A 23,218-nucleotide genomic window follows, 5' to 3' on the forward strand; every position below is an offset into this window, starting at 1 on the left:
GCATTCACCTATAACGTCCCCTCTCGCTCTCCTACCACTAACTCGCACGTCGGGTAGGCAATTCTCATCCGAATTGCTTGACCGGAATGCTCCAGGAGCGCAGCCAGCTTCCCCCCTGAATACTGCGCTGCGCCGGGAATTATGGACTCTCTACCCCAGGCCGCCTCCAGCAGTGTCACCGGTATTTACCCCCCTGCCCGGAATAAAGAGTCCACGCTGTACATTTCTTTTTTTTTTTTTTTCTTTCCAATTTTTGTTTTTTCCTTGCTAACCTCCCCCACCACCCCATAGTTGAATACACCGATCCCTCGGGCCTGTTCTCCTCCGTCCAACCAGTCATCGCGAACAAACTCCCCCTCCGCAACCTCCACTGGAAGTCACCCACGCGCCCCGTCCGCTCAATAGAATCCCTCCGCATCGGGTTCACACCGGCCGAAAATGAGTCTGATGAACGCAAGTCCTCCAGCGATGCGCCAAGCAGCGCCGTGACGCATCGCCGGCACCAGATCCCCGGTCTCCGGCAGACACCTTACCTGAAGATCTACATCCTGCGGTGTGACGACAACGACACGTACAAGAGTACCGCGAGGAAGGAACTGCGGGAGTGGATCAAGACGCATGGGTCGTCCTCGTCCTCGTCGGTGTCGACATCTGGTTCCGCGGCTGCAGCAGCAGCAGCGACGAGCCAGGAGAAGCACGATGCGTTCGAGTGGCTCATCTTGCATGTTATCCAGGAAGGGGACGGGGCGGAGAAGGTAGTGCCGACGTCGAAATGGGGGCGGGCGAACACGACTGTGCTGGAGAAGGTGAAGGCGGATTTTAATGGGTCGTCGAAGTCGGCTGTGGATCGGGTGGCTCAGTTGCGGATTCCGAAGCTCGGGAGTACGAACAAGTCGCCGGAGTTGGCTGATCAGATTGAGGACTTTGTGGAGAAGGTGAAGAATGGGATTCTGGCGTCCTTTGATCTGAGGGTTGCGCAGTATGAGGAGGATATTAAAGAGAAGGACTCGCAGCGGAGTTTGCCCGGTTGGAACTTTTGCACGTTCTTTATACTAAAGGAGGGTCTTGCTAGGGGGTTTGAGAATGTGGGATTGTTTGAGGATGCGCTGGTTGGGTATGATGAGCTTGCTGTTGGGTTGGATGCCGCGATCCAGGACCAGCTGGATGGGTCTAGTGAACAGCATGGCAGCGCTTTCTTAACGAACAGTGAGGACTGGCGGGAACGGGCGAAGGTTGCTTTAGATGCTCGGACGGATTCAAAGGGGCCTGACGGGGATGGCGAAGATGTTGCTCCAATTCCTGATCTTGACCCGGCGGATTTCCCGATTGACCCGGCCAGGAAGACTTATCGAGAGATGATTCTTTCTAGCAATATCTCCATCTTCGATTTCCGCACTTACATCTTCTCTCGACAATTGACGCTCCTTCTTAGAGCATCAAGGGCGCCATCGCTTATCACTGAGGACCCGGATGCCGACCCCAAGTCAGGGAAAGGAACCAAGAAGCCTGAAGATCTAATGCTTTTGGCCGAGGTCTGCGAGCGAGCAGCCGAGTTTATCAGCCTTGCTGCTCGGACACTTCGAGCTGATCTCGAAGGGGGCCTCGCGGACTTAGAGAACGCGGCCAAGTCGGAGATTATAAGCAATCTCGTCTCGTCTTGGGCTTATGCCGCTGCGTACCAGATTCTACTACAGACCTTTACACCAGCGCTCACACTTCCTGAATCTTCCCTACATGCGACGGAGGCCACGCTGGACGAGAAGCAAAAGCAGGATGTCCCCAAACGCACGACTTCCCTAGTCATGCCTGCAAACCGCCAGTCGCGCCCAGCTAAGACGGAAATGATATCTGCCAACGCTCTTTCATCCGTTCACGAGCAACCGGGATTCGAAGGACCAAAGCTCACCCCTAAAACAGGGTCGGAGCAACTGGCATCTCAGCGAGGTGAACTTCTCCTGATGGCCCGAAGACTCCTAGAAGAGATCGCTGGCCGGTGTGGGTGGAAGGAATCGTGGACTGATCTTGGGCTTCTCTTCGACGATAGGGATGCTAAATCTGGAAACATGGCGGACGTGGCTTTGGATGACGAGAGCTCCGAGCCAGTGAAGGAAACCCAACTCATCAACTCTCTTAGTGGTATCGACCTATCACAACTAAAGGCGGCTTTGAAATCTAGGAAAGCATTCCGTGCGCATTATGAAGAGCTTACGGATCGAATGTACCGTCACTATATCGCGGCGAACCGTACACATTCGACGCACACTGCGTTGGCTGATATGGCCATTTTACGTTATCGACAAAGCGATTACGGCGCCGCTGCGTCGTATTTCCATCAAATTGCTCCGTTCTACGGCAATAAACACTGGACTATTCTAGAGGGAGTCATGTTGGAGATGTACGCCCGGTGTTTGAAAGAGTTGGGCCGAAATGAGGAGTATGTCAAGATGGTTGTGCGCCTTTTGGCGAAGTATGCTGCGCATACCCAGTCCCAGTTGTCGAGTAGACAGAAGACACTCGATGCGTCTTCAATATTTGCAGAGAAGGCATTGATCTCTGAGTATGTGGAGGAATTGTTTCGGGCGTCCGGTGCGCTGCAGAAAGATGTCTCTGCACCGTTGACGGACTTCTTTGGGGATTTGAACGTCAAACCTGCCATTCTTCATTATAAAGACCGAGATGGATTCCAACTACAGCTATACCTCCGGTTCCTCCTTGGCGAGCGGATTGATGTTGATTCGATCAAAATTCGACTCGTCAGCGCCAATGCCAGCACTCACAGCAGCGAGCATTGGATAGAGACACCAGCCAAAGCGACTATCAAATCATCCTCAACAAGGGTCTTGGTTGATTCATCGGTACGTATCACCCTCTTCATTGTGCCTTGGGAATCAGCTAACTTTGCGTAGACTACGTTGCAAGGGAAATACTTCGTGGACCGCATTGAGATGCGGGCGGGCAACCTGCTATTTTCCATGAGTGGGGGAGCGAATTCTAACCTACCAGTGGGATTCAGGGAGGATGTCGATGAGGACGAAGATACTCGATCATACATCCTGTGCTACCCACCACCACAAGGCTTGCAAGCAAGGATTGAGTCGCCTCATCTTGTGAACCTGGAGGCCTTGCGTACGCTCGAGCTGGAACTTAGCAGTGGTTGGAATGATATCAAGACGGGTGTTTTACGAGTACGGCCTGCAACAGCGGGTCTGCGACTGAGAATCACCGAGGCAGAGATAGTAGAAGGTGACTTGGCGATCAAGACCAATAGTGAGTCGGGTAACATCGAGTTTAGCAAACTCGGCGAAAGCACGATTGTTCGATTCCGGATCCCATACACGGTTGAGGAGCACCCCGCGACGCTCTCTGCAAGGGCAGAGGTTACCTACGACACGGAGAAGGGACGATTCAACTACTCATCTGCACACAACGTTGCCTCTGCTCTGCCAATCAGCGTGAATGTGCAAGATGTATTCAAACAGAATATGCTCTTCTCGCGATTCACCGTCAGCCCGGCTACGATGATCCCGCTCTGGCTTTCGAAATGCAGCATCCCCAGTTCGGACGTTTATGAGGTGCAGTCCAATGTCGGCGATCCCGTCGCGATGAGGGTGTTCCCCAAACAACCTGCTTCTCTGCTGTACAAGATCCAACCACGCAAAGACACTGCAGCTTCTCCTGGATCGAAGCGAGCTCTACGACTCACAGTCGACTTTACCTGCGTGGATGACGAGTGTTTTGATGCGGTGGAGAAGACATTCAAAGAAAGCATCTCCCGCAGTGAATTCGCGCAGTATATGACATTGCTCACGCCACACATTGTCGATGCCTTCCGGACGCAGCTGTCGACGCCAGACATGGAGGTCATCGGGCTTGTGCGCGAGGTCGCAGCCTTGCCTTACGCAGCTGTTCGGTGGGAAGGATTGTTGAACGCGTTGAAGGAGCCAATGGATGACCTACGGGCTTGGCTCAAGGCGTGGCATGATGTAAGGAGTTTCATTTCCCTTCCTCCCCTGTTTCGGAATCTGTTGGGGATTATGTTGTTGAAGTCATCGTACTGACCTGTATACCTACAGAATCATCTGATGCTGTCTCTCCCGGAGCAGCCGTCAATCCGTCGACGCCACATCATCATCCCCGTCGACATTCCAGAAATCCAGGTCGTGCACACGGCCGAGCTTCGCCTGACCAACCTGCCAGAACAAACACCCCATGCAGCGGTCGGACAAACCATAACCGCGGAGCTGCGGCTTTCGCATACACGACGCTGGTGCACGCCCGATCAGCGCGAGGAAGCAGCAGGCGGAGGCCCGCTAGAATTTTCGTACGAACTGCACGCCAACCCAGAGCTATGGATGGTTGGCGGACGACGACGAGGAAACTTCTCCGCGAACGAGGGCGAGACAACGACATTCGCAGTGATGTTACTGCCGCAGAAAGCGGGCCACCTGCTTTTGCCGGGGCTGGAGATTAGGAGCTTTGTGCCGCCACCGCCGCAGTCGCCGTCGACCACCAGCACGGGAACCAACGTGCCGCCCGCGGTGGCGGCAGCGGGGACACCAGTGGTGCAGCGCAGGCCGATCGCCTGTGAGGTCGACTACCGAAATCACGGCGAGACGGTGCTCGTATTACCTGACCTGCGGGGCACGACGGTGAGTCTGAGCTTATCGGGAGGAGGGCATGGGGGCTCGTGGTTGGTAGATTCAGAGCGACGGTTTCAATCATAGCTTTCCCGTCTCTAACAATAGATACCTCTCCAGTATATACTTCTTAACTACATTGGATACGATGAATGTGCTCGGAATCTCCAAAGCTGGGTGTGCAAAAAACCAAAGTTACGGCCCGGTAACTTTGCCTAGTTTATTTTTTTTTTTCTTTCTTAGCGGGCCCCACCGCAGCCAAATTTGCTCAACCTCGAACCCTCAACAGAAATCACGGGCTCCCCAACAAAAAACTGGATCACAACCACGTCGTCGGAGTTGCGCTGCGCGGAGTCACGCCATCTCAGATTTGATAATGGCATCTCATACAGAGCGTCGTGAACAATAGTAGGGCGGCCTGAATATCGGGATTTGAATCAGCTCAGGTTGGTGTTGGGGAATTCTTATTACGTCGTCGACATGTATAGTTCTCGCTATCAAGGTGGTCAGACTCATCACCGTACGGTGTGGGCGAGGTTGTCTTGACGAGTCCCGATCCATCACATGCAAGCAGGACCACCACCCCATATCCTTCAGGCCGTCAAAGAGCAACCATGCCAACCAGCGATGGGCTCCCAAGATCGGCAGCCCGAAGGAAACCCATGCAGACTGCAGAGAACCATGCGAGGAGACTGGAGCCCAAGGCGAGCGATGATTGATTGACAAGCTTTATCTGGATAAGCAGTTTGATCCTTGATGTGGCGAGGGCAGTGGCTGGCTGGCTGGTGCACTGTCACTGTACTTTCACTACTTTGTATTGTGATAGTGATTGTACAATGTACTCACAGCTCCAAGAGTACTCTGTTAACACATGATGCCTCGGAGTTGCCTGATAGGTCGCTATCAGTCAGAATCGACTCAATCGAGGCATTCTGCCAAGACTGTTGAGAAGCCGATTGTCTTCCATGTGTGGAGTGGATGCTGTTTGCTTGTTTTCCGTGGCGGTGATTGGGCTGTTTCAGGCGGTGTGCGGTCTGCGATCCCACCCCCGGGTTTAATTTATTTGATCGACTCTTAGTCAATAAGTGTACGTATTGCGGTACACAGGAGTACAGAGGTGGCGTGGAAGAGCTATTTTCAAGGTTCTCATGATTCCATGATTCAGAGTTGGAGAGGACTGTCGACTGCGAACAGGCCATGCAGCCCATCGCCAGTCATGAGAGCACGGGCAGTCGGAAGAACTCGCGTTCGGGGAGGACCAGCTGTGAGTGGGCGGCTGTCTTTTTGCAATCCAGGGGTCCCTTGATCCCACAACTTTATTCTGCAACTGAGCCTGCCCACCCTGTACCCCAGTACAAAGCCAGTACCTTAGGTTATGTACGTACATCAAGTATTCGCATCGGTAGTGCCATGTTGACAGTCGACTTGACTGTAGTTGATTTCTAAGCTCGAGTAGCGTTGAAAATAACACTGCTCCATCGTCGAGCCAGACCGAGTATACCCCGTTTGAAAAACGAAAACGCTGGGGATCGCCACGGTAAGGCAGAACAAGGAACAACATTCTTCAGCCAATTACCGCCTGTGAAGTGGCGTAAATTTTCACAACCGGTACCACAGATTGCAAAGATACCGCCACGGTACCAGGGAGGAAACGATGCGCCCATTCTTCACGATGGGTGTCGTCCTTCTGGCCGAAGCTCTGCTGATTGCCATTTAGATTTTGCAATTTTCTTGCCTCAGTTGATTGTTGATTGTTCGAGTTTTTCCCTGTCCCTGATTCGTTCGTTGTTTTCACAGCTTCCCCTCCCTCTGTCTTCTCGTCCCCATAAGTTGGCCGGCTTGTGTACATCTCCTGCGTCCCTTTGGGCTTCCTCTTTCTTCCTCATCTCCATTCCTTCTTCCCTCAAGACTCTCTCGTCAAGGGCTCCCTGGGGACGATCCTGAAGATCTTGTCACCCTCCATCTCAGGTCTCCCAGCCATTTCTTCCATATCTCGTGTAACCTCAGACTTTCTTGGTCCATTGGTGAGTGCGAAGCGAGCTTCCCAACATTTGTCCGATCGCCGCGGAGGTTGTTTCCCACCTGCCGAGGCGATATATAATGCGGTCGTTTTGTTTCTGTTGCTAACAGATTTCCTCAGGAATTGCCAGTTGCCCAATTCTCTCCACCATGTCGTCTACCGCCGTCCCCAAGCGCGTTGCGCTTCATCGCAACACTACCACCGACTCTTCGGTTCCCAGCTCCGTCTCTGTCTCCCCGCTGGAGTCCCCTCGCCAGTCTCCTTCGTCGACCTCGCTTTCGTCAATGGCCTCGGACGCTGAGAAGGTGGACAATGGCAAGATGCTGGATACCTATGGCAATGAGTTCAAGATCCCCGATTACACGATCAAGGACATCCGTGATGCTATCCCTGCCCACTGCTTCAATCGCTCCGCCGTGACCAGCTTGTACTATGTCTTCCGAGATATCTCTGTACTTGCCTCCGTCTTTTATGTCTTCCACAACTATGTCACTCCCGAGACCGTCCCCTCGTACCCGGCGCGTGTTCTGCTGTGGGGGTTCTATACCATCGTCCAGGGTCTGTACGGTACCGGTCTGTGGGTTCTGGCCCACGAGTGCGGTCACCAGGCTTTCTCTCCTTCCAAGACTCTGAACGACACCGTTGGATGGATCTGCCACTCTGCTCTGTTGGTGCCCTACTTCTCATGGAAGATCTCGCACGGCAAGCACCACAAGGCCACCGGTAACCTCGCCCGTGACATGGTTTTCGTTCCCAAGACCCGTGAGGTGTACGCCTCTCGCATCTCGAAGACCATCTATGACCTGAACGAGCTGATGGAGGAGACCCCCATTGCCTCTGCCACCCACATTGTTCTGCAGCAACTGTTCGGCTGGCCCCTCTACCTTATCACCAACGTTACCGGCCACAACAACCACGAGCGCCAGCCAGAGGGACGTGGCAAGGGCAAGAAGAACGGCTACTTTGGCGGTGTCAACCACTTCAACCCGTCTAGCCCTCTGTACGAGGCCAAGGATGCTAAGCTCATCCTTCTGAGTGACCTCGGTCTTGCCATTACCGGATCTGTCCTGTACTTTGTCGGCTCCACGTACGGCTGGATGAACCTGCTTGTGTGGTACGGTATTCCTTACCTCTGGATTAACCACTGGCTGGTTGCCATTACCTACCTCCAGCACACCGACCCTACTCTCCCCCACTACCAGCCCGAGTCATGGAACTTTGCTCGTGGCGCTGCCGCCACCATTGACCGCGAGTTCGGTTTCATTGGCCGCAACATCCTGCACGGCATTATCGAGACTCACGTCCTCCACCACTACGTGAGCACCATCCCTTTCTACAACGCCGACGAAGCCAGCGAGGCCATCAAGAAGGTCATGGGCTCCCACTACCGGACTGACGCCCACACCGGTCCTCTTGGTTTCTTCAAGGCCATGTGGAACAGCGCTCGTGTCTGCCAATGGGTCGAACCCTCTGAGGGAACCAAGGGCGAGAACGCCGGCGTCCTCTTCTACCGCAACACCAACGGTGTCGGTGTTCCCCCCGTGAAGCTCCAAAAATAAAGCGACAAGGTCTGCTCTCGCACGTCAACGTCATTTCGGTACATAGAATGTGGGTGTGTTGTCAGGTTTAATCTTATGGCCTGAATGCGATTTATATGGTTGATTTATCTCTCGTGGCGTATCTCGCCGGAACGGAATGGCCACGATGCTCTTGTTGCGTTCATTCATAGAGCAAGCTGCGAGTTTCAGTCGGTTGATTGTTAGGCGTATAGGGGGGGAGTCTGAGAAAACGTGACCTTTGTTATTTATTTTGGGAGCTTTCTAGAACGTCTTCTTTTCATTATCAGACAGCGAAAGACAGTGTTTTTCTTGTTCCCAAGTGGAGTCTTGTAGACAGTAAACAGTAAACTGGCAGCTGGTAGTATGACAGTCTGGGGATGCAGAGATGAGAGAAGAGGCACGAGGCCAGACTGCGGGGTTTTATGGCAGCTATGAGCTGTTCTACGCCGCGCTGACCACCAAGTAGTACGTGCTACCTATTTCCTGCTAGTTGACTTGCTAGTCGACTTGCTAGTTGCTCCTGACTGACATCGTGATGGATCTCATTCGTCCCCCGCATCCGCCAAACACCGGACCCCGCGTTCTGGTGGGTTTGACAATCAACACTATTTTATTCTTGACAGGCCAACGTCGAAACTAGTTTATCTAGACGTATACATGGGTAATTGGATTGTTTCGTTGCCCTTTCCTGGAGGCTGGCAGTATCAGCATTCAGGCTGACGCCGTCAACGAATATGGGTGGACAGCCTGAGGTTCCTGGCCCCAGATGGATCAGTCCACTGGAAAGTCTGAACTTGTCCATGGTTGGTTTTGAGCATAATTCTTATTCTTGTGTTACTAGGTATTGTTGAGGAAAGAGCGAGGGGGTCATGATATTCTACCTGTTTACCGGAACTCTTCGTCAATAAAATACCAAGAATATAAGCCGGGACCAAGCAAGCATCTATTAGGAAAGGCCTTTAATATCAATATTTTATGAAGAACTACCCAGAACTATCCGGAACTCTTTTCTTTATCTCTTCTCAACAGTAGACAGCCTGAGGTTCTTAGCCGCAGATGGATCAGTCCACTGGAAAGTTTGAACTTGTCCATGGTTGGTTTTGAGCATAATAATGCTTATTCTTGTTTTTCACTTTTACTTGTCTTTCTGGTCTTTTCTTTTCCCGCACCCCCAGAACACCAACTCTCCTGTTTCACTTTTACCAACCCCATCCCATATCCGTGTCCAAGCATTCTATACCCTCGTCATACTTCAGCTATTCAAGATGGGAGAGAGCCGAGAATCCTATAGGAAGGATTTCAATGCGGTTAGCAGCAAAACAGAAGAAATCTGTACAGATCTCGCTTTTACAACCACCCACCCTCCCGATGTCTCGCAAAGGAGCCGCATTGTAGCTGTCTGCGGTATCACCGACTATGACAACCTTGCGGACCCGGAGCTTGATGGATGGCTCTTTAGCGACTTCTATCTGTTTCACTATCTATCCAACCCCCTTCGTATGTGTAACAGTCCTTCCCTTCATTTGCTGCTCGGAAACTAACCTGAATGTCGTTCTCGATAGACTTCCGCACTTCATCCCAAATATGGCTGACATGTGTCGACCCAGCGCATCTGGTGGCCAAATATGGTGAATATGCTCACGGCGACCCCCGAAACGAGCGCCGAATTGTCCTCGAGGAAGCGCTTTTGCCAGATATTCGCCGGGCTGGAAATATCCGCTTCGTGGATAGACTTGTCTTACTGGAAAGTTTTGTGAAGACGGTCGAAGAGCAAGCTAGAGAGGCTAAAAAGAATGATGAACATCTAATGATTTTCATTTTCGGCCACGCTCAGTACGGTGAGTATGGAGTCTATATCGGCGGTGCAAACCCCGAGTCAGACCATTCTGTGCTGAAGGTTCGGAGATTAAGGGAAGCTATACCACAGGGGCTGAATACGACTCTCCTTCTGACTTCATGCTATTCGGGAGGCTGGTTAGTTCACCCAGATGTGAACTACAATCACAGATTGAATGTGCCTGGAATTTCAGCATCGGACCCGAATGAGGAAACCCTGTCCTGGTACATGAGTGACAGCGTCGGCCGCGCATCTGGAAGCACAATCGCTGCTGCAATACTCAGTCAGTTGATAGACATTGAGGAGAACGAAAATGCGGAGGATGATCCAAGCTCCCATCCAACCTATATCGACTTTGCCACATCAATCTATGACAAAGCGATTACCTTTGACACATTTTTAAAGGATCAAAATGTGCATTTCTCTGCACAAGTCGACGACTGGGAAGCGCATTGGAAGTCGCGAACAGGGATTCCACTTGCAAGACTAAAGGAACGGTGGGAATGCCTGCGGCAGATCCCGCCAAGCGGGACCAAGTCTACTGGTGAGGAACACTCTTTGGCGAACCGACAGACGGGCTCTCTTCAGCGAGATCTTCATCGTTTTGCAGTAGAGTATTTGAATGCAAGGCCGGGTCGGAATAACGTGCCGCCCAACCATACTTTATATGCGCGCCTGAGCAACTTCTTCAAAGGGGTCCCTGTGTCGTGCACGACAGAGACAGTCCAAGGCTTGCTGAACAAGGTAGTATACAGGTTGAACATGATGGCGGATGCGGACGAATACGTCAAGGCGATGGGCTTCAAGTACCCGTCGTGCCTAGGCTTCTCTGTCGAAGATCACGAACTCAGTGACTCGCAGAAGAAAAGTAGACATGCGGCTCTGGACTATATGATCCGGGTGAAACTGTTCCCACGCATGCCACGTGCCGATTTTCCGCATTTTACAAAACCAGAGAATTATCTAGCGATTGTCCTTATTGAAAACTGCAAATCAGAAGCTGATATGAAGCAACGAGTGGATAGGGCTTTGTGTTGTGAGCTGGTCAACGTCTCATATTTTTTGACTAAGGTACTGATTCATATGATATAGGGAAACAAGTGAGAGATACCACCGTTCTCCCACATGTCCAAGCCGGCAAGATCGTAAACGACCATCATGTCTGTGCTAATCTCCACGCATGTGTTTCAGCGCTCAGAGATATAGGCCACAGGATACACGTGAAGACGAACTTGTTGGCGCCTAGTCATCGAGGGTATTCGGCCGAAAGCCATTGAATGAATAGAGCTGAGGTCTACTGAGGCTACTGCACTACTCTCGGGTTTACAGCCCATTTGCCACCTGCAGCACACAAGGTGACTACAGCTTCAATTTCCCAGCGTACTACGGGCAAATGATATGAACCATGGCCTAGGTAGCACTGAGGTCGCGGATGATGGATGTGTTAATTTATTGGCAGAGCAACTGTGAAAAGTTACATTCAGGGTTAGTTTCATCTTGGTCTCATCGATCATTGCCCGGCTGCAGGTGATAGGGCTATGCTAAGGTGGATCAGGAATCACTCTCTTGATTCTTCCCAATTCCCAACAACCAGCGCCACCATCGACGGCATGATTGTACTTCGTAAAAGCTGCGATGGAGACCGCTTCATCTGGGCAATCAAGAAGTCCAAGGGCGAACATGCGGAGATCCCTACCGTTTTGTTTGGAGGGGCATGAATGGCTCCGGAGGGGCGCGAATTAAATGGCATGGAAGATCAACAAAGTTGGGTCTGTGAAGGACGAGAATGCCTAAAGTTATGATATGTCCATTTTGTCACTGTTTCCTTCGAGCTATCGGCTTACCGACTATTGGGACCCAGCGGGTGATCTGCAAGGTCGATGATAATGACGAACACCCGTAGATCGTGGGTCCAGACTGAGATCTGATCGATTATTCAAAAGGGAGTGTGCCCGAAGTCAGGTTCTCCTGTGAGCCTACCTCGAAAAAAAGAAAAAGAAAAACAATGGCTACCATGAATTCGACCACCACTTCAATTTTGAATATCAAGTCTGCTACCGATATACCCACCAGTGAGCTCAACCAGATCCAAAAATGGAACTCTCGCATTGGGCTGGAAAGCGTTGAACGCTGCGTACACGATGTAATCGCAGAGAAGACTCAGACAGCCCCATCAGCAGAAGCGATTGCCGCCTGGGATGGCACTTTAACGTATTCCCAACTCGATGCTCTATCGACGACCCTGGCGAGCCGTCTAGTTGAGCTTGGCCACAGCCAGGAGAAATTCATCGGCTTGCTGTTTGATAAGTCCAAGTGGACTGCTGTTTCTATTCTTGCTGTCATGAAAGCCGGAGCTGCGTTCTTTCTTATCGATTCATCTTTACCTGACCAGCGCATCAGACGTATGTGTGAGATTGCCCAAGCTTCGGTCATCGTAACCTCGTCGAGTCTGTCTACGCGAGCGGGTCAGCTTGAGCGGCCCATACTGGTAGCTGAACATGAATCCCAAAGAACTATAACAACATTAGCTTCTCTGCCAACTGTCAGCCCTAGAGACGCAGTTTATGTAGCATTCACTTCCGGGTCAACTGGGGATCCCAAATGTGTACGTCCAGTGATTCCTCCATCTAGTTATCTTTTACTGACCGGCATGACAGGTCGTCAACATTCACACAGCCGCTACAAGCGGAATAGGGCCATACTCTCGCCGCATGGGGTTAACCCAGGAAAGCCGGATGTTTCAATTCTCATCTTACTCTTTCGTCATCAGCATCCTGGACCACCTGGGCGCGTTGATGAACGGCGCTTGCCTGTGTGTTCCATCCGCCGAGCAAGTCCAAAACAGCCTCGCCAGCGCTATAGCCGAATTGAATGCCAACTGGGTCGAGATCACGCCCTCTGTGGCTCGCGGCCTTGAACCACGGGGAGTACAGACGTTACGCACGGTCGTTCTGGTAGGCGAGGCAGCCACCCCGTCGGATCTAGACATGTGGAGGGGCAGCGTAGATCTAAAAATGTGTTATGGACAGACCGAAAATTGCTTGGGTGCGTTGGTTGATAACAAGACGGAGACTTCGAGTGCAAGCGATATGGGGTATCCGTGGGCAGCGCATTGCTGGGTTGTTAACTCTAACTCTGATGACCTCGTTCCCATCGGAGCTGAAGGGGAGCTTTGGCTCGAGGGGCCATCCCTCGCGAGAGGGTATTATAACAATGCCGAGCAGACAGCAGCTGTGTTCATTGAAAACCCTATCTGGATGCAGAAGATCCGGCCAGGCGAGAGAGCTCGGTTTCTAAGAACTGGAGACCTGGTTCGGTATCAGCCTGAGTCAGGGATGCTGCAATATGTGGGCCGCGGGGGGACCCAGGTTAAGCTGCGAGGACAGCGGATTGAACTGGCAGATGTGGAGAGTCATCTGAAAAAGCAGTTCCCAGAGGCAGATGCAGCAATAGCCGAGGTTGTGAATCCCAGCCAAGATGATAACGGTGCTCTCCTGGTTGCGTTTATCCTGGTGGGCCATGCAACGGTGTCTGGTGATGCCGCCGCCGATGCACTCTTCGCGGATACAACTGCTGAGTTTTCTGCGCAGAGCCAAAATGCCCTGGCTCAACTACGAGATACTCTACCCAAGTATATGGTCCCAACAACCGTTGTACCTTTGGAGACTCTACCCTTGACAGCGTCGGGGAAGCTGGACCGAAAACTGTTGCGCAGCAAGGCTTGCGAATTAGGGCTCAAGCTGCAGACGTACCACATCCTAACAGAGGAAAAAGCTCATCGCCCAGCGCGCACGGAGAATGAGGTTCTGATTCGGGATATGTGCGCCGGCCTTCTGCGCTCGGCTACAGAGGACATCAACATGGATGCTTCCTTTTTCGAACTTGGCGGCAATTCAATCAACGCTATGTGGCTGGTTAGTCGTGCCCGTGAAGCAGGCTTTGTCTTTACATCAGCAAATGTGTTCCAGCAGACGTCTTTGGCAGAATTAGCTGGCAAACACGGGGGTGTTAGCTCTGCGAGGGACATTGGCGTTGAGACTCCGAGCGAGCTCCCCCTAACCGACGCCCAAAAGGAAGAGCTCATGAAGTTCATTCCTCCTATCATTGACCCACCCAATGTCTCTGACTTTTTCCCATGCAGTCATGGGCAGCAATGGCAGCTTAGCCGTCACAAAGGTGGCGGCTTTGTGTTTCGCTTCTCTGGGCCACTCCAGGTTGACCGTCTTCAAACTGCATGTCGCCGTCTGGTTCAGACGCACTCTTCACTAAGATCCCTTTTCACTTCGCATGATGGAAGATTCATCCAAGTTGTCTTGAAGGATATCGATGATTTCCCATTCACAATCCGGCACAGCACTAACTCGACGCAAGACCCTCTATCATTTGCACAAGACCTGTGCGCCGCCGATCTTACCGTTGATCCATATGTCCTCCCACTACAGTTCACTCTAATTCCAGACTCCTCAGGACAGGAGCATGTCCTCATCCTCCGACTTTCACACGGCCAATACGACGGCATCTGTCAGCAAACATTCATCTCCGATCTATGCTCTTTCTATCAAAACCCCTCTGACCCAGGGGTGGCCCCAACAAACTTCGCCTATTACCCGCACGAACTCGCGCGCCAGCAGACGCCAGATGAATTGCCCTTCTGGCAGAAACTCCTCGAGGGCTCAAAGATAACTAGGCTGCCAACCCCTCAAACCCCCAGCGGGAAGGCCATTTCGCTCCACAGCAACACAACCATACCAATCCCGGATAAACCCCTGCCCATCGGAGTGACGCTCGCCACGGTCGTGAAAGCTGCGTGGTCTCATGTCCTCCGCAAAGCAACAGGGAGCCAAGACATCGTATTCGCCCAGTTCGTCGCCGCCAGAGACCTGGAGAACATCCCGCAGGGCCATCGACTAGTCGTGTTTTGTGTGAATCATTGCCCAGTCCGCGTCGATTACAGCGGCAGCAGCGGCAAGCCCATCAAGACAGTTCTAGACCTTCTTCAGGCTCTCCAAGCTCAGCATACGCAGACTATCCCGTTCAAGGCTTCCCAATGGGACTATCTCGTTTCGAACAGCACGGACTGGCCACAAGGCAGTGAGCCGCAGAGTATACACGTACACCTGAACTTCGATATTGAGAAAGAAGTTGATCTAGGCGGGGGCTTGCGGTGTGAGCTGGTTGACCACCTCAGTATCGAGCCTCCGTTGGATGCCATTAGAGTCTTTTCGGAGCCTAAGAAGGGAGATACTGAGTTGAAGATTGAGTTGATTTCTTCGACGATGGTTGTAGAAGAGGGTAGACTGGAGGTTCTGATGGGGGAGCTGGGGAGGACTTTTTCTGATTTTATGGCCAATCCAGAAAGGATTTTGGGATAGTTGTATCTTAGTACACAGATATCTGTCAATTTGAGACCCCTACCTGCTGACGAATGTACTACTCTACCTTCACTTCAACTATCTGTTTCCTTACGCTCCGCACAGCAATCCGACAGAGCTGCAAGGCCGAGTCTCCCCCCAGAATCTTCACGACAGGAACTTCAGCGCCCAACTCTCGCACAAACCACGTCCGTATCTCCACCGCGACAAGAGAGTCAATGCCCAGCTCGACGAGCGGCTGTTTTTGATTTTCTACAACAGACCCCGGTGGCAACTGTAATATGGACTCCAGCTTGGTAGAAAAAGCCGCGACAGTAACCGCCACGGCATCCTCTTCGCTCTGTGCCTCTATTACCAGCTTTCGGACGTCTCCTAGTTTTCCTGGCTTCAGCTGCTGCTTATTTCCTACTTTATTATAAGGCACGAAATGTCCAAAGCGTGGGTTCCCCAACCACACGACTGGCTGATTCGGGACCAGAGGAACAGTAGGAGGCTGGACGCCCATAATGATATTGTGAGATAGACCAGTACTCGGTCTCCCCCCTCGAATTGCCTGAGCAAATGCATGATGCACGTCTATCTCGGACAAAGGCATCGACCGCAATTTACTGAACTGCCGCTGCATCTGGCGGCTGGAATTGCGCGATACATAGCCCACATCACTCACATATCCAATATGGATGATAGAGGCTGGGGCGCCGCGGGCACGGCGCTGGTCCACGAGTGCTTCCATGTAGAGATTGGCGCAGTTGTAGTTCGACTGTCCTGCGTTGCCGACGACTGCAGCGGCGGATGAGAGCAGGATGAAGAAGTCGAGGTTCGGATCTGAGTCCCTGAACACGGCGTCGAGGTGCTCGGAGCCGTCGACTTTGGGGGCGAGGGTCTTGTTTAGTTGGGCTGCGTCCATGTCTAGGAATAGGGAGTCTGAGAGGACCATCGCTGCGTTGCAGACGCCGGCGACTGGTGGCATTGTCTGTTGGATCTTGTGGACAACCTCCTCTACTGACTCTTTGTTGGTCACGTCCATGGCGACGACTTCTACCCTGGCTCCTTGGCGATGGGCATCCTCAAGGAGGGAAGTGTTTATTTGAGGGTCTCGACTGGCGATTACTATAAACTTGGCGCCGTTACGGAGCATCCAGCGGCAGATCGAGAGTCCCAAGCCCCCTGCGGCTCCTACCATGAAATATGTCCGGTCAGGATGGAAGAGGTTCTTCATCGAAAGAGGCGGAACTGTGACTTTGAGGAGCTCAGACTTCCGCTGCCAGTCAGTCACATATTGTCTGTTGAGCAGGCTAAGGTCTGTGCCTGCTAACTGAGATGCTGGGACGATATCGCTTTCGTCTCGTGCAACACCCTTTGCAGCCCTATATGCGTCCCCGAGTAATATTGGAATATTTACTCCATCTTTGATGACCTGCTTCAGAAGGTGACTGTCAAAATGGCACCGTGTGCAATTAGGTGGAAGACACGATTGAATGGTCTGGCTCGCCAAACCATCTGTCAAGCAGTCCACGTACAGCGTGATATCTGTAGGTATGAGACGCTCAATTTCACGTTTCGATGCCAGAGGGTGGGCCCTGATCCAATCGACCGGTCCATTGAGACCCGATGTCACGAAATGAACTCGTGCTCCAGCGTGCATCAAATCAGTGGTAACCAGAGAAGCAATTGATTCTGACGGTGGCTCGTACACAAGGACTCTCGCTCCGGGCCCTGCAATCATGGATAGGGCTCGAGAGAGTAAGCAGTTCGTGGTTGCTTTGATGGTGCTCACAGCTGTATCGTTGTCGACAGTGAATATATCAGCCAGCCCTAACTGCACCACCGAGGAGTTGTATTTCGAGATGCCAATCACAGATGTCGACCCATCCTGAGTCCCATAAACAAGGTACAGTCCATCACCTTGGTTATCTGGCATATGCACCACATACTTAACAGAAATAGTACAGGCAGTCGTGGTCCTGTCAGTGTCAACTTGCAGCATCATCTTGGACGCCCCAGGCACTGCCTTGATAGTATCTGCTGAATCCACCAGCTTTGTCACTGCGCGCGTTGACGCAATATACACCTCGTTCAGGTCATTATCCATAACGACCCGTGGAATCAGGACTTGACCAGTGGTACGCAGCGTAACTTCAGGCTCCTGTTTCCATACCTGCTGGTATACGTCCCTATCGCTCTGCGCTACGCGGTCATGCTCACTCAGCTCATGCAGTCGCAGGAGACCCTCAACTAAGAATCGAGCTGCCACGGAGCCATCTACACCCGTCTCAAGACTAACAACCTGTGTTCGCAGCTGCGGTATCTCATCTTCAAGAACGCGTGCAATACCTGGGAACATGGCAGCTCGAGGGGTCTGCGTCTGGTCTGCGGGCTTCACCCAGAGTAGTACACGGGCGTTTGTTAGCATATTTTGCAGCATGTTTAGCCGTCGTGATGTCATCCCTGTGAAGAGTGGCTCGTCTAGCTCGTGCAGACAGATTATCTCCATGTTTGGTTGCAGTTGAGCTGGATCAAGCCCATCAAGGCTGGGAATGACGTGCAATTCCCGATGCCACGATTCAGGAAGAATCTCTTGAATCTGGCTAGCAATTGACGTTGTCGACTTCTGCCCTCCTATCAATAACACAGGTCCTAGAGAAAGGTCAAACTCGGCTGCAGTAGCCAACGGATCTCGCAAGCGAAGAAATGCCCGGTCCACTGCCTGGCTAACAATCAAAGACAGGGTATGTTTGTCCTCGTCAGCAACGTCATGAACGACAGTATCAGCACCCGAGAATCCCGTCTGTCCCAAGAGTCTATCCCAGTCTGTGCATGAGACTGTCGGACTCAGTCGACGATTCTCCTCCTCTCCCAGCCACAGCCCACTCAAGCCACCGAAACTAACCAGAATCCGAAGAGACTGCGTATTTGTGACTTCAAACAGAAGGAAGTATCCCCCAGGCCGGAGCAACGATCGAATATTCCGCAGTGTGTTTTCCAGATTACGGGTGGCGTGGATGACATTGGCTGCGATGATCACATCGTATGAGTGCGGTGCGAAGCCCTGGGTTGATGGATCTTTTTCAATGTCGAGGACTTTAAATATCATTTGATCGAGTGAGTCTGTGAACTTTTCCCTTGCGCTGGAGAAAAAGCCAGCGGAGATGTCTGTGTACGTGTACATCTCGTATGCGGACTTGATGGCGTCCAGGACACTCCAGGTCTATCATAACATCAGCAGTCGTATAAAGATCAATAGAATATTACAAGAGTGGTATAAAATACCAATAGAAGATTGAAGAGAAACATACCGTAGCACCAGTCCCAGCCCCAATCTCCAGAATATTGCAACGCGGGAATTTAAACGAGATGTGCTGCATCGCACGGGCAAGACACTGATTAACCCTGATGAAGCCGCCATCGCGCATATAATACCGACCCAGCAGGTCATTCTCCTTGAGAACTTCCAGCATGTGCATCTCCCCCCGGACTACTCTTGCAAGATTCTCCCCGGAAGCCTTCAGGATCTCCAGCTCTACTTCATCCGGATTCTCCGCGTCCAGCGCATCCATCGTTGCCTGTGTATCTTCTAACCACTCCCGCCTCATGATCCGATGCTGACCTTTTCGCGTAAGCTCCAGGTGCGTATCTAATGCCTCGAGCATGCGATGATGATACCACGACATCTTTTCCCGATTATCAAAACCCTCAACTTCGTTCACTACCTGTTTAGCATAGAACAGCGCCATACGCTCAGCAGCTGCACTCAAGCGTAACAGCTGCCCGTCTCGAACAGTATCATATTCATGAACCAACTCAGCAATCTCAATCCTGCGTGCAATATCAGACCCCCAAACCGTTTTGGAGAATATGGGCCTGTCAGCCGAGACATCAAGCTCCCCAACCATCCGGACCTCTAACCCCTCGAGCTGGAGAACTCGGCGGCTCTCTGCTGCTGGATCGTAGATGTTGATATCCCCTGTTACTGTTTCTGCAGTCTGCTGGATGATCCATGTTTCGAATTCTGCGCGGATGTCTCCAGGTCCCGTTCCAAGTCCGGCTTGTTCTGCCCTAGGTCCAGCAACGCGAACACGCTCTATATACGATGGTAGCAGAGCAGCCGAGACATGGCCTGTATTTGGATGCGTTCGCGCGAGGAATAGTGCTTGGAATGCAACGTCAAGGAGGGCCGGGTGGACCAGGTACTCATCACGACGGCCTAGTGCACCGCCAGGCCAGACTGCGGTGGCGGTGGAGAAGTTTAGACACCGCTGGCAGGTGTCGATGGTGCGGAAGATACCGGAGTATGTAAGGCCGATGCGGTGGAACATGGAGTAGATGTCGGAGGTGGTGATGGGGGTTAGATCTGTAGGAGGGGGCTCTTTTGGAGGGAGGACGTTGTAGTTCTGAGCAGCGTTGATATCGGATATCCGGCGGAGATGGATAGTGAGGTTACCGCTGCAGGTGTGTATCATGGACCCAGATGTCTCGTCAGGACAGACGTAGTACGAGAACTGGGCTGTGATGATCTGAACATCGCCTTCTGATGCAGACGCAGATTCCTCTACGCAAACAGTGAAAAGCGTCTCAACCCCAGCCTTATCATCCGGTACAACCACCGGCCGCAGAATCCTCACCTTCTCAACCTCAAGCCGCTCAAGACATCTCCTCTTCTGCATGCCCGCAAGATACCGGCCTGCCTCAAGCGCAATAGACACATACGCTGCCCCGGGGAGCAAAATATCGCCCAGGACCTCGTGCCCACTAAGCCAGGACAATTCGTTCCGTCTGAGAACATTCCGCCAGCGAAGTTCCCGGTTGTTATCGTCTGGTGTGCGCCGGCCTAGTAGTTCATGTGGTCTGTCTCTGTCTGTGCGGAATCGGCGAGACATGCGCGACTCCCGCCAGAAGACCCGGTCATGGTCCCAGGAATAAGTCGGTAGATCTTTTATAAGCGCGGGAGTGGCAGATGTATACTCCTGCAGGTTACGATCAACAGAAAATGCCCTGTGGAATCCATTCAGGTCTATGGATTCAGGGCCTAGCTGCATCCATATACCCGCGACAGTAGCACTCAACGCCTCGATGTCGTTCTCCCCACGCTTCAATGTCCCAGTGTAATAAGGAACAGCACCTAATTCTTTGAAGACCTGCTCCGTCGGCCCTTTGAGCGCGGGATGGGGCCCAACTTCAACGACCAAGTCGAAGGGTCCTCCATGCTGTATGGCGGACACGATAGCGCGAGAGAAGAGCACGGGCTGGATCATGTTGGATACCCAGTACGGTCCGGAAAGCGCGCTCAGGTCATCTTGTTCTAGTAGTGTATCGCCGTGTACACTGGAATGCCATATCGGAGACTTTCTATCATGGAGCTGTACTTGTATATCACACGCCAGCAACGAATCCAAGTACGCCTGCTCACAGGGCCGCATATGATGCGAATGATAAGCCGTATCAACCTTGAGTTGTTTCACAAACACACCATCCTGCTTGAGTCTTTCCTTAGCTTGTAGTATGGTTTCAAGATCGCCAGAAATAGTCACACTCTGCGGTGCATTAACAGCCGCGACCTGGATACGGTCTTCGAATTCAAAACGCGTGCAGAACTCCAATGCATCATCATAGGATAGTCCCACCGCGATCATCCCTCCCTTTTCACCGTTTCGACCCTGTGCAAGACTTGCGTGGAAGCCGCGGTAGTAGGCCATCTGCATTGCCGCTTCAAGCGTGATAATGCCACTGGCATACGCAGCGGCGATTTCACCAGAGGAGTGCCCGACAACATGATCGAATTTGATCCCTGCGGTAGTTAAGAGATTAACCAGGCTGATTTGCACTGCTGTGCATAGAGGCTGCGAAATAGCGGCCAAAGCAATCCGCGATGAGCTGGTGCTGGTACTCGTCAGTTCATCCACTAGTGACCAACTCGGGATATGCTCTGGTAAAGCTTGTAACACTGCTTCGCAGGCTTCGATACTCTGACGGAAAAGATGGGAGTGGAGGAATAGTTCACGCCCCATAGCTGGCCATTGTGCGCCTTGGCCTGTGAATACCCCTAGGGCTTTAGGGCTAGGACTTGCCCGGTTTACCAGCCGTGGTTCGTATCCAGCCTCACAGCGCAAGACATAGCTTTCCATATGTTCCAAGAGAGTCTCTCGTGATACTCCAGAAAAGGAAGCTCGCATGCGATGCACAGAGCGGCGCGAGTAAAGAATCCAGCTGAGATCGCGGAGATTTATGCGAGGATTATGCCGCAGATGCTGTATATATGCCTTGATGGAACGCAGCAACGACGAGGCAGACCGGGCTGAGAAGAATAGCAATAACGGGCTCGCGGGAGTCAACTCGTCCTCCGGAACAGGAACATGTTCGTTTGTAATGTTACTCTCTTCTGCGAAGCCCTCGATGATAGCATGGGCGTTGGTCCCCCCGAATCCGAAACTATTCACGCTCGCTCGCATCGGTGTACCTGCGGGCTGCTCTGGCCATGCGAGCGGGACTTTTGTGATCTGTAACGGACCGTAATACGGTTCAATCTCTGGGTTGAGTTTGTTGAAGAGGAGGTTTGGAGGGATGGTCTTGTGCTTGATAGCCAGTATAGCCTTGAGCACACCCGCTAATCCCGCACAGCCCTCTAGATGCCCGATGACGGTTTTTATAGACCCGACGTGGATTACCTTTGACCTTCCTGGCACAGTAGAAGCAATGAATGCCTCGCTGAGAGCCCGCGCCTCGACAGGATCCCCAACAGGCGTCCCAGTGCCATGACACTCCACAAACTGCGGCGCATCCCTCACCGGATCCAGTCCCGCACGACGATACGTGCTCCGGATCAGATCCCTCTGGCTTATCGCCGAAGGCACCGTAATTCCCGCCGCAGTCTGACCACCAGAATTCACACCCGTACCCCTAATCAGCGCATCGACGTGATCCCCGTCCCTGAGCGCGCGGCTGAGCGGTTTAAGTATTAACGCTGCAGCGCCCTCCCCACGCGCATACCCGTTCGCACCTACATCCCACATCCGGCACCGCGCGTCTGGCGAGAGCATATGCAGCTTGGACTCGAGGATGTACCGGCTCGGGTCTAGGATTAGATTGGCGGCCGCGACGAGGGCCGTGTCGCAGTCTCCGATGCGGAGGGCGGTGGCTGCGTGGTGCAGGGCTACGAGGGAGCTGGAGCAGGCGGTGTCGATGGTTTCGGAGGGCCCGTGGAGGTCGAATGCGTGCGATATTCGGTTCGAGAGGATGCTGCTTGCTGTGCCGGTTGCGGCGTATGTGGTGACGGTTTCCATGTCTCTGCGCTGGATCGCGGACCAGTCGTCTGTCATGGATCCGACGTAGACGCCTGTTTGGGAGCCCTTTATTTGGGGGAGGGTAAGACCGGCGGCTTCGAGTGCTTCGTAGACGGTCTCAAGTAGGATTCGCTGCTGGGGATCCATGCTGGCTGCCTCGACGGGGCTGATGCCGAAGAAGGAGGCGTCGAAGAAACCGATGTCTTCGTCTAGGAGGTAGGACTTGTTGGTGACGTCCGTTGAGCCGTGGGTCTCTCCATTCTCGTGGAAGAAGCGCTGCAGGCTCAGTTGCTCTGGATCGAATTCCTTCAGGACGTCTCGGGGGTGCTGCAGTAACTCCCACAGTTTTGTAGGCGTCTGGGACTGTCCTGGGAACCGGCATGCCGAGCCGATTATGGCTATCGGCTCGTGCAGAGTTGTCATTATCAAGAATATTTGTATTGTTTCTGGTGTTCAGTGAATAGTTACAACCGTCAGCTCGAGGGGTAATTATACCACTTGAGTCTGCATCTGCAG

General features: G+C 52.5%; 5 protein-coding genes across 5 annotated transcripts; 4 read left to right on the plus strand and 1 right to left on the minus strand.

Annotated features, from left to right (window-relative positions):
• Positions 1-141: 141 nt before the first annotated feature.
• APUU_50746S (putative TMEM1 family protein) lies at positions 142-4,724 on the plus strand (the record flags this gene model as incomplete). The annotated part of the gene is made up of 4 exons (XM_041705777.1): positions 142-181; positions 292-2,855; positions 2,907-3,983; positions 4,074-4,724. The coding sequence occupies 4 exons, from the start codon at positions 142-144 to the stop codon at positions 4,722-4,724; spliced, it is 4,332 nt and encodes a 1,443-aa protein (XP_041558229.1).
• Positions 4,725-6,806: 2,082 nt separating this feature from the next.
• FAH12 (oleate delta-12 desaturase odeA) lies at positions 6,807-8,216 on the plus strand (the record flags this gene model as incomplete). The annotated part of the gene is made up of 1 exon (XM_041705778.1): positions 6,807-8,216. The coding sequence occupies one exon, from the start codon at positions 6,807-6,809 to the stop codon at positions 8,214-8,216; it is 1,410 nt and encodes a 469-aa protein (XP_041558230.1).
• A 1,265-nt stretch (positions 8,217-9,481) lies between these two features.
• On the plus strand, positions 9,482-11,330 carry APUU_50748S (uncharacterized protein; the record flags this gene model as incomplete). The annotated part of the gene is made up of 3 exons (XM_041705779.1): positions 9,482-9,713; positions 9,779-11,089; positions 11,146-11,330. 3 exons carry the CDS (start codon positions 9,482-9,484, stop codon positions 11,328-11,330), a joined length of 1,728 nt encoding a protein of 575 aa, XP_041558231.1.
• A 737-nt stretch (positions 11,331-12,067) lies between these two features.
• nrps6 (putative nonribosomal peptide synthase) lies at positions 12,068-15,425 on the plus strand (the record flags this gene model as incomplete). Its single annotated transcript, XM_041705780.1, has 2 exons — positions 12,068-12,658; positions 12,711-15,425. 2 exons carry the CDS (start codon positions 12,068-12,070, stop codon positions 15,423-15,425), a joined length of 3,306 nt encoding a protein of 1,101 aa, XP_041558232.1.
• A 58-nt stretch (positions 15,426-15,483) lies between these two features.
• On the minus strand, positions 15,484-23,125 carry PKS10 (type I iterative PKS; the record flags this gene model as incomplete). Its single annotated transcript, XM_041705781.1, has 2 exons — positions 15,484-18,633; positions 18,722-23,125. The coding sequence occupies 2 exons, from the start codon at positions 23,123-23,125 to the stop codon at positions 15,484-15,486; spliced, it is 7,554 nt and encodes a 2,517-aa protein (XP_041558233.1).
• Between the last annotated feature and the right edge of the window lie 93 nt (positions 23,126-23,218).

Source organism: Aspergillus puulaauensis, chromosome 5 (assembly GCF_016861865.1).
Source record: "Aspergillus puulaauensis MK2 DNA, chromosome 5, nearly complete sequence".
NCBI lineage: Eukaryota > Fungi > Ascomycota > Eurotiomycetes > Eurotiales > Aspergillaceae > Aspergillus > Aspergillus puulaauensis.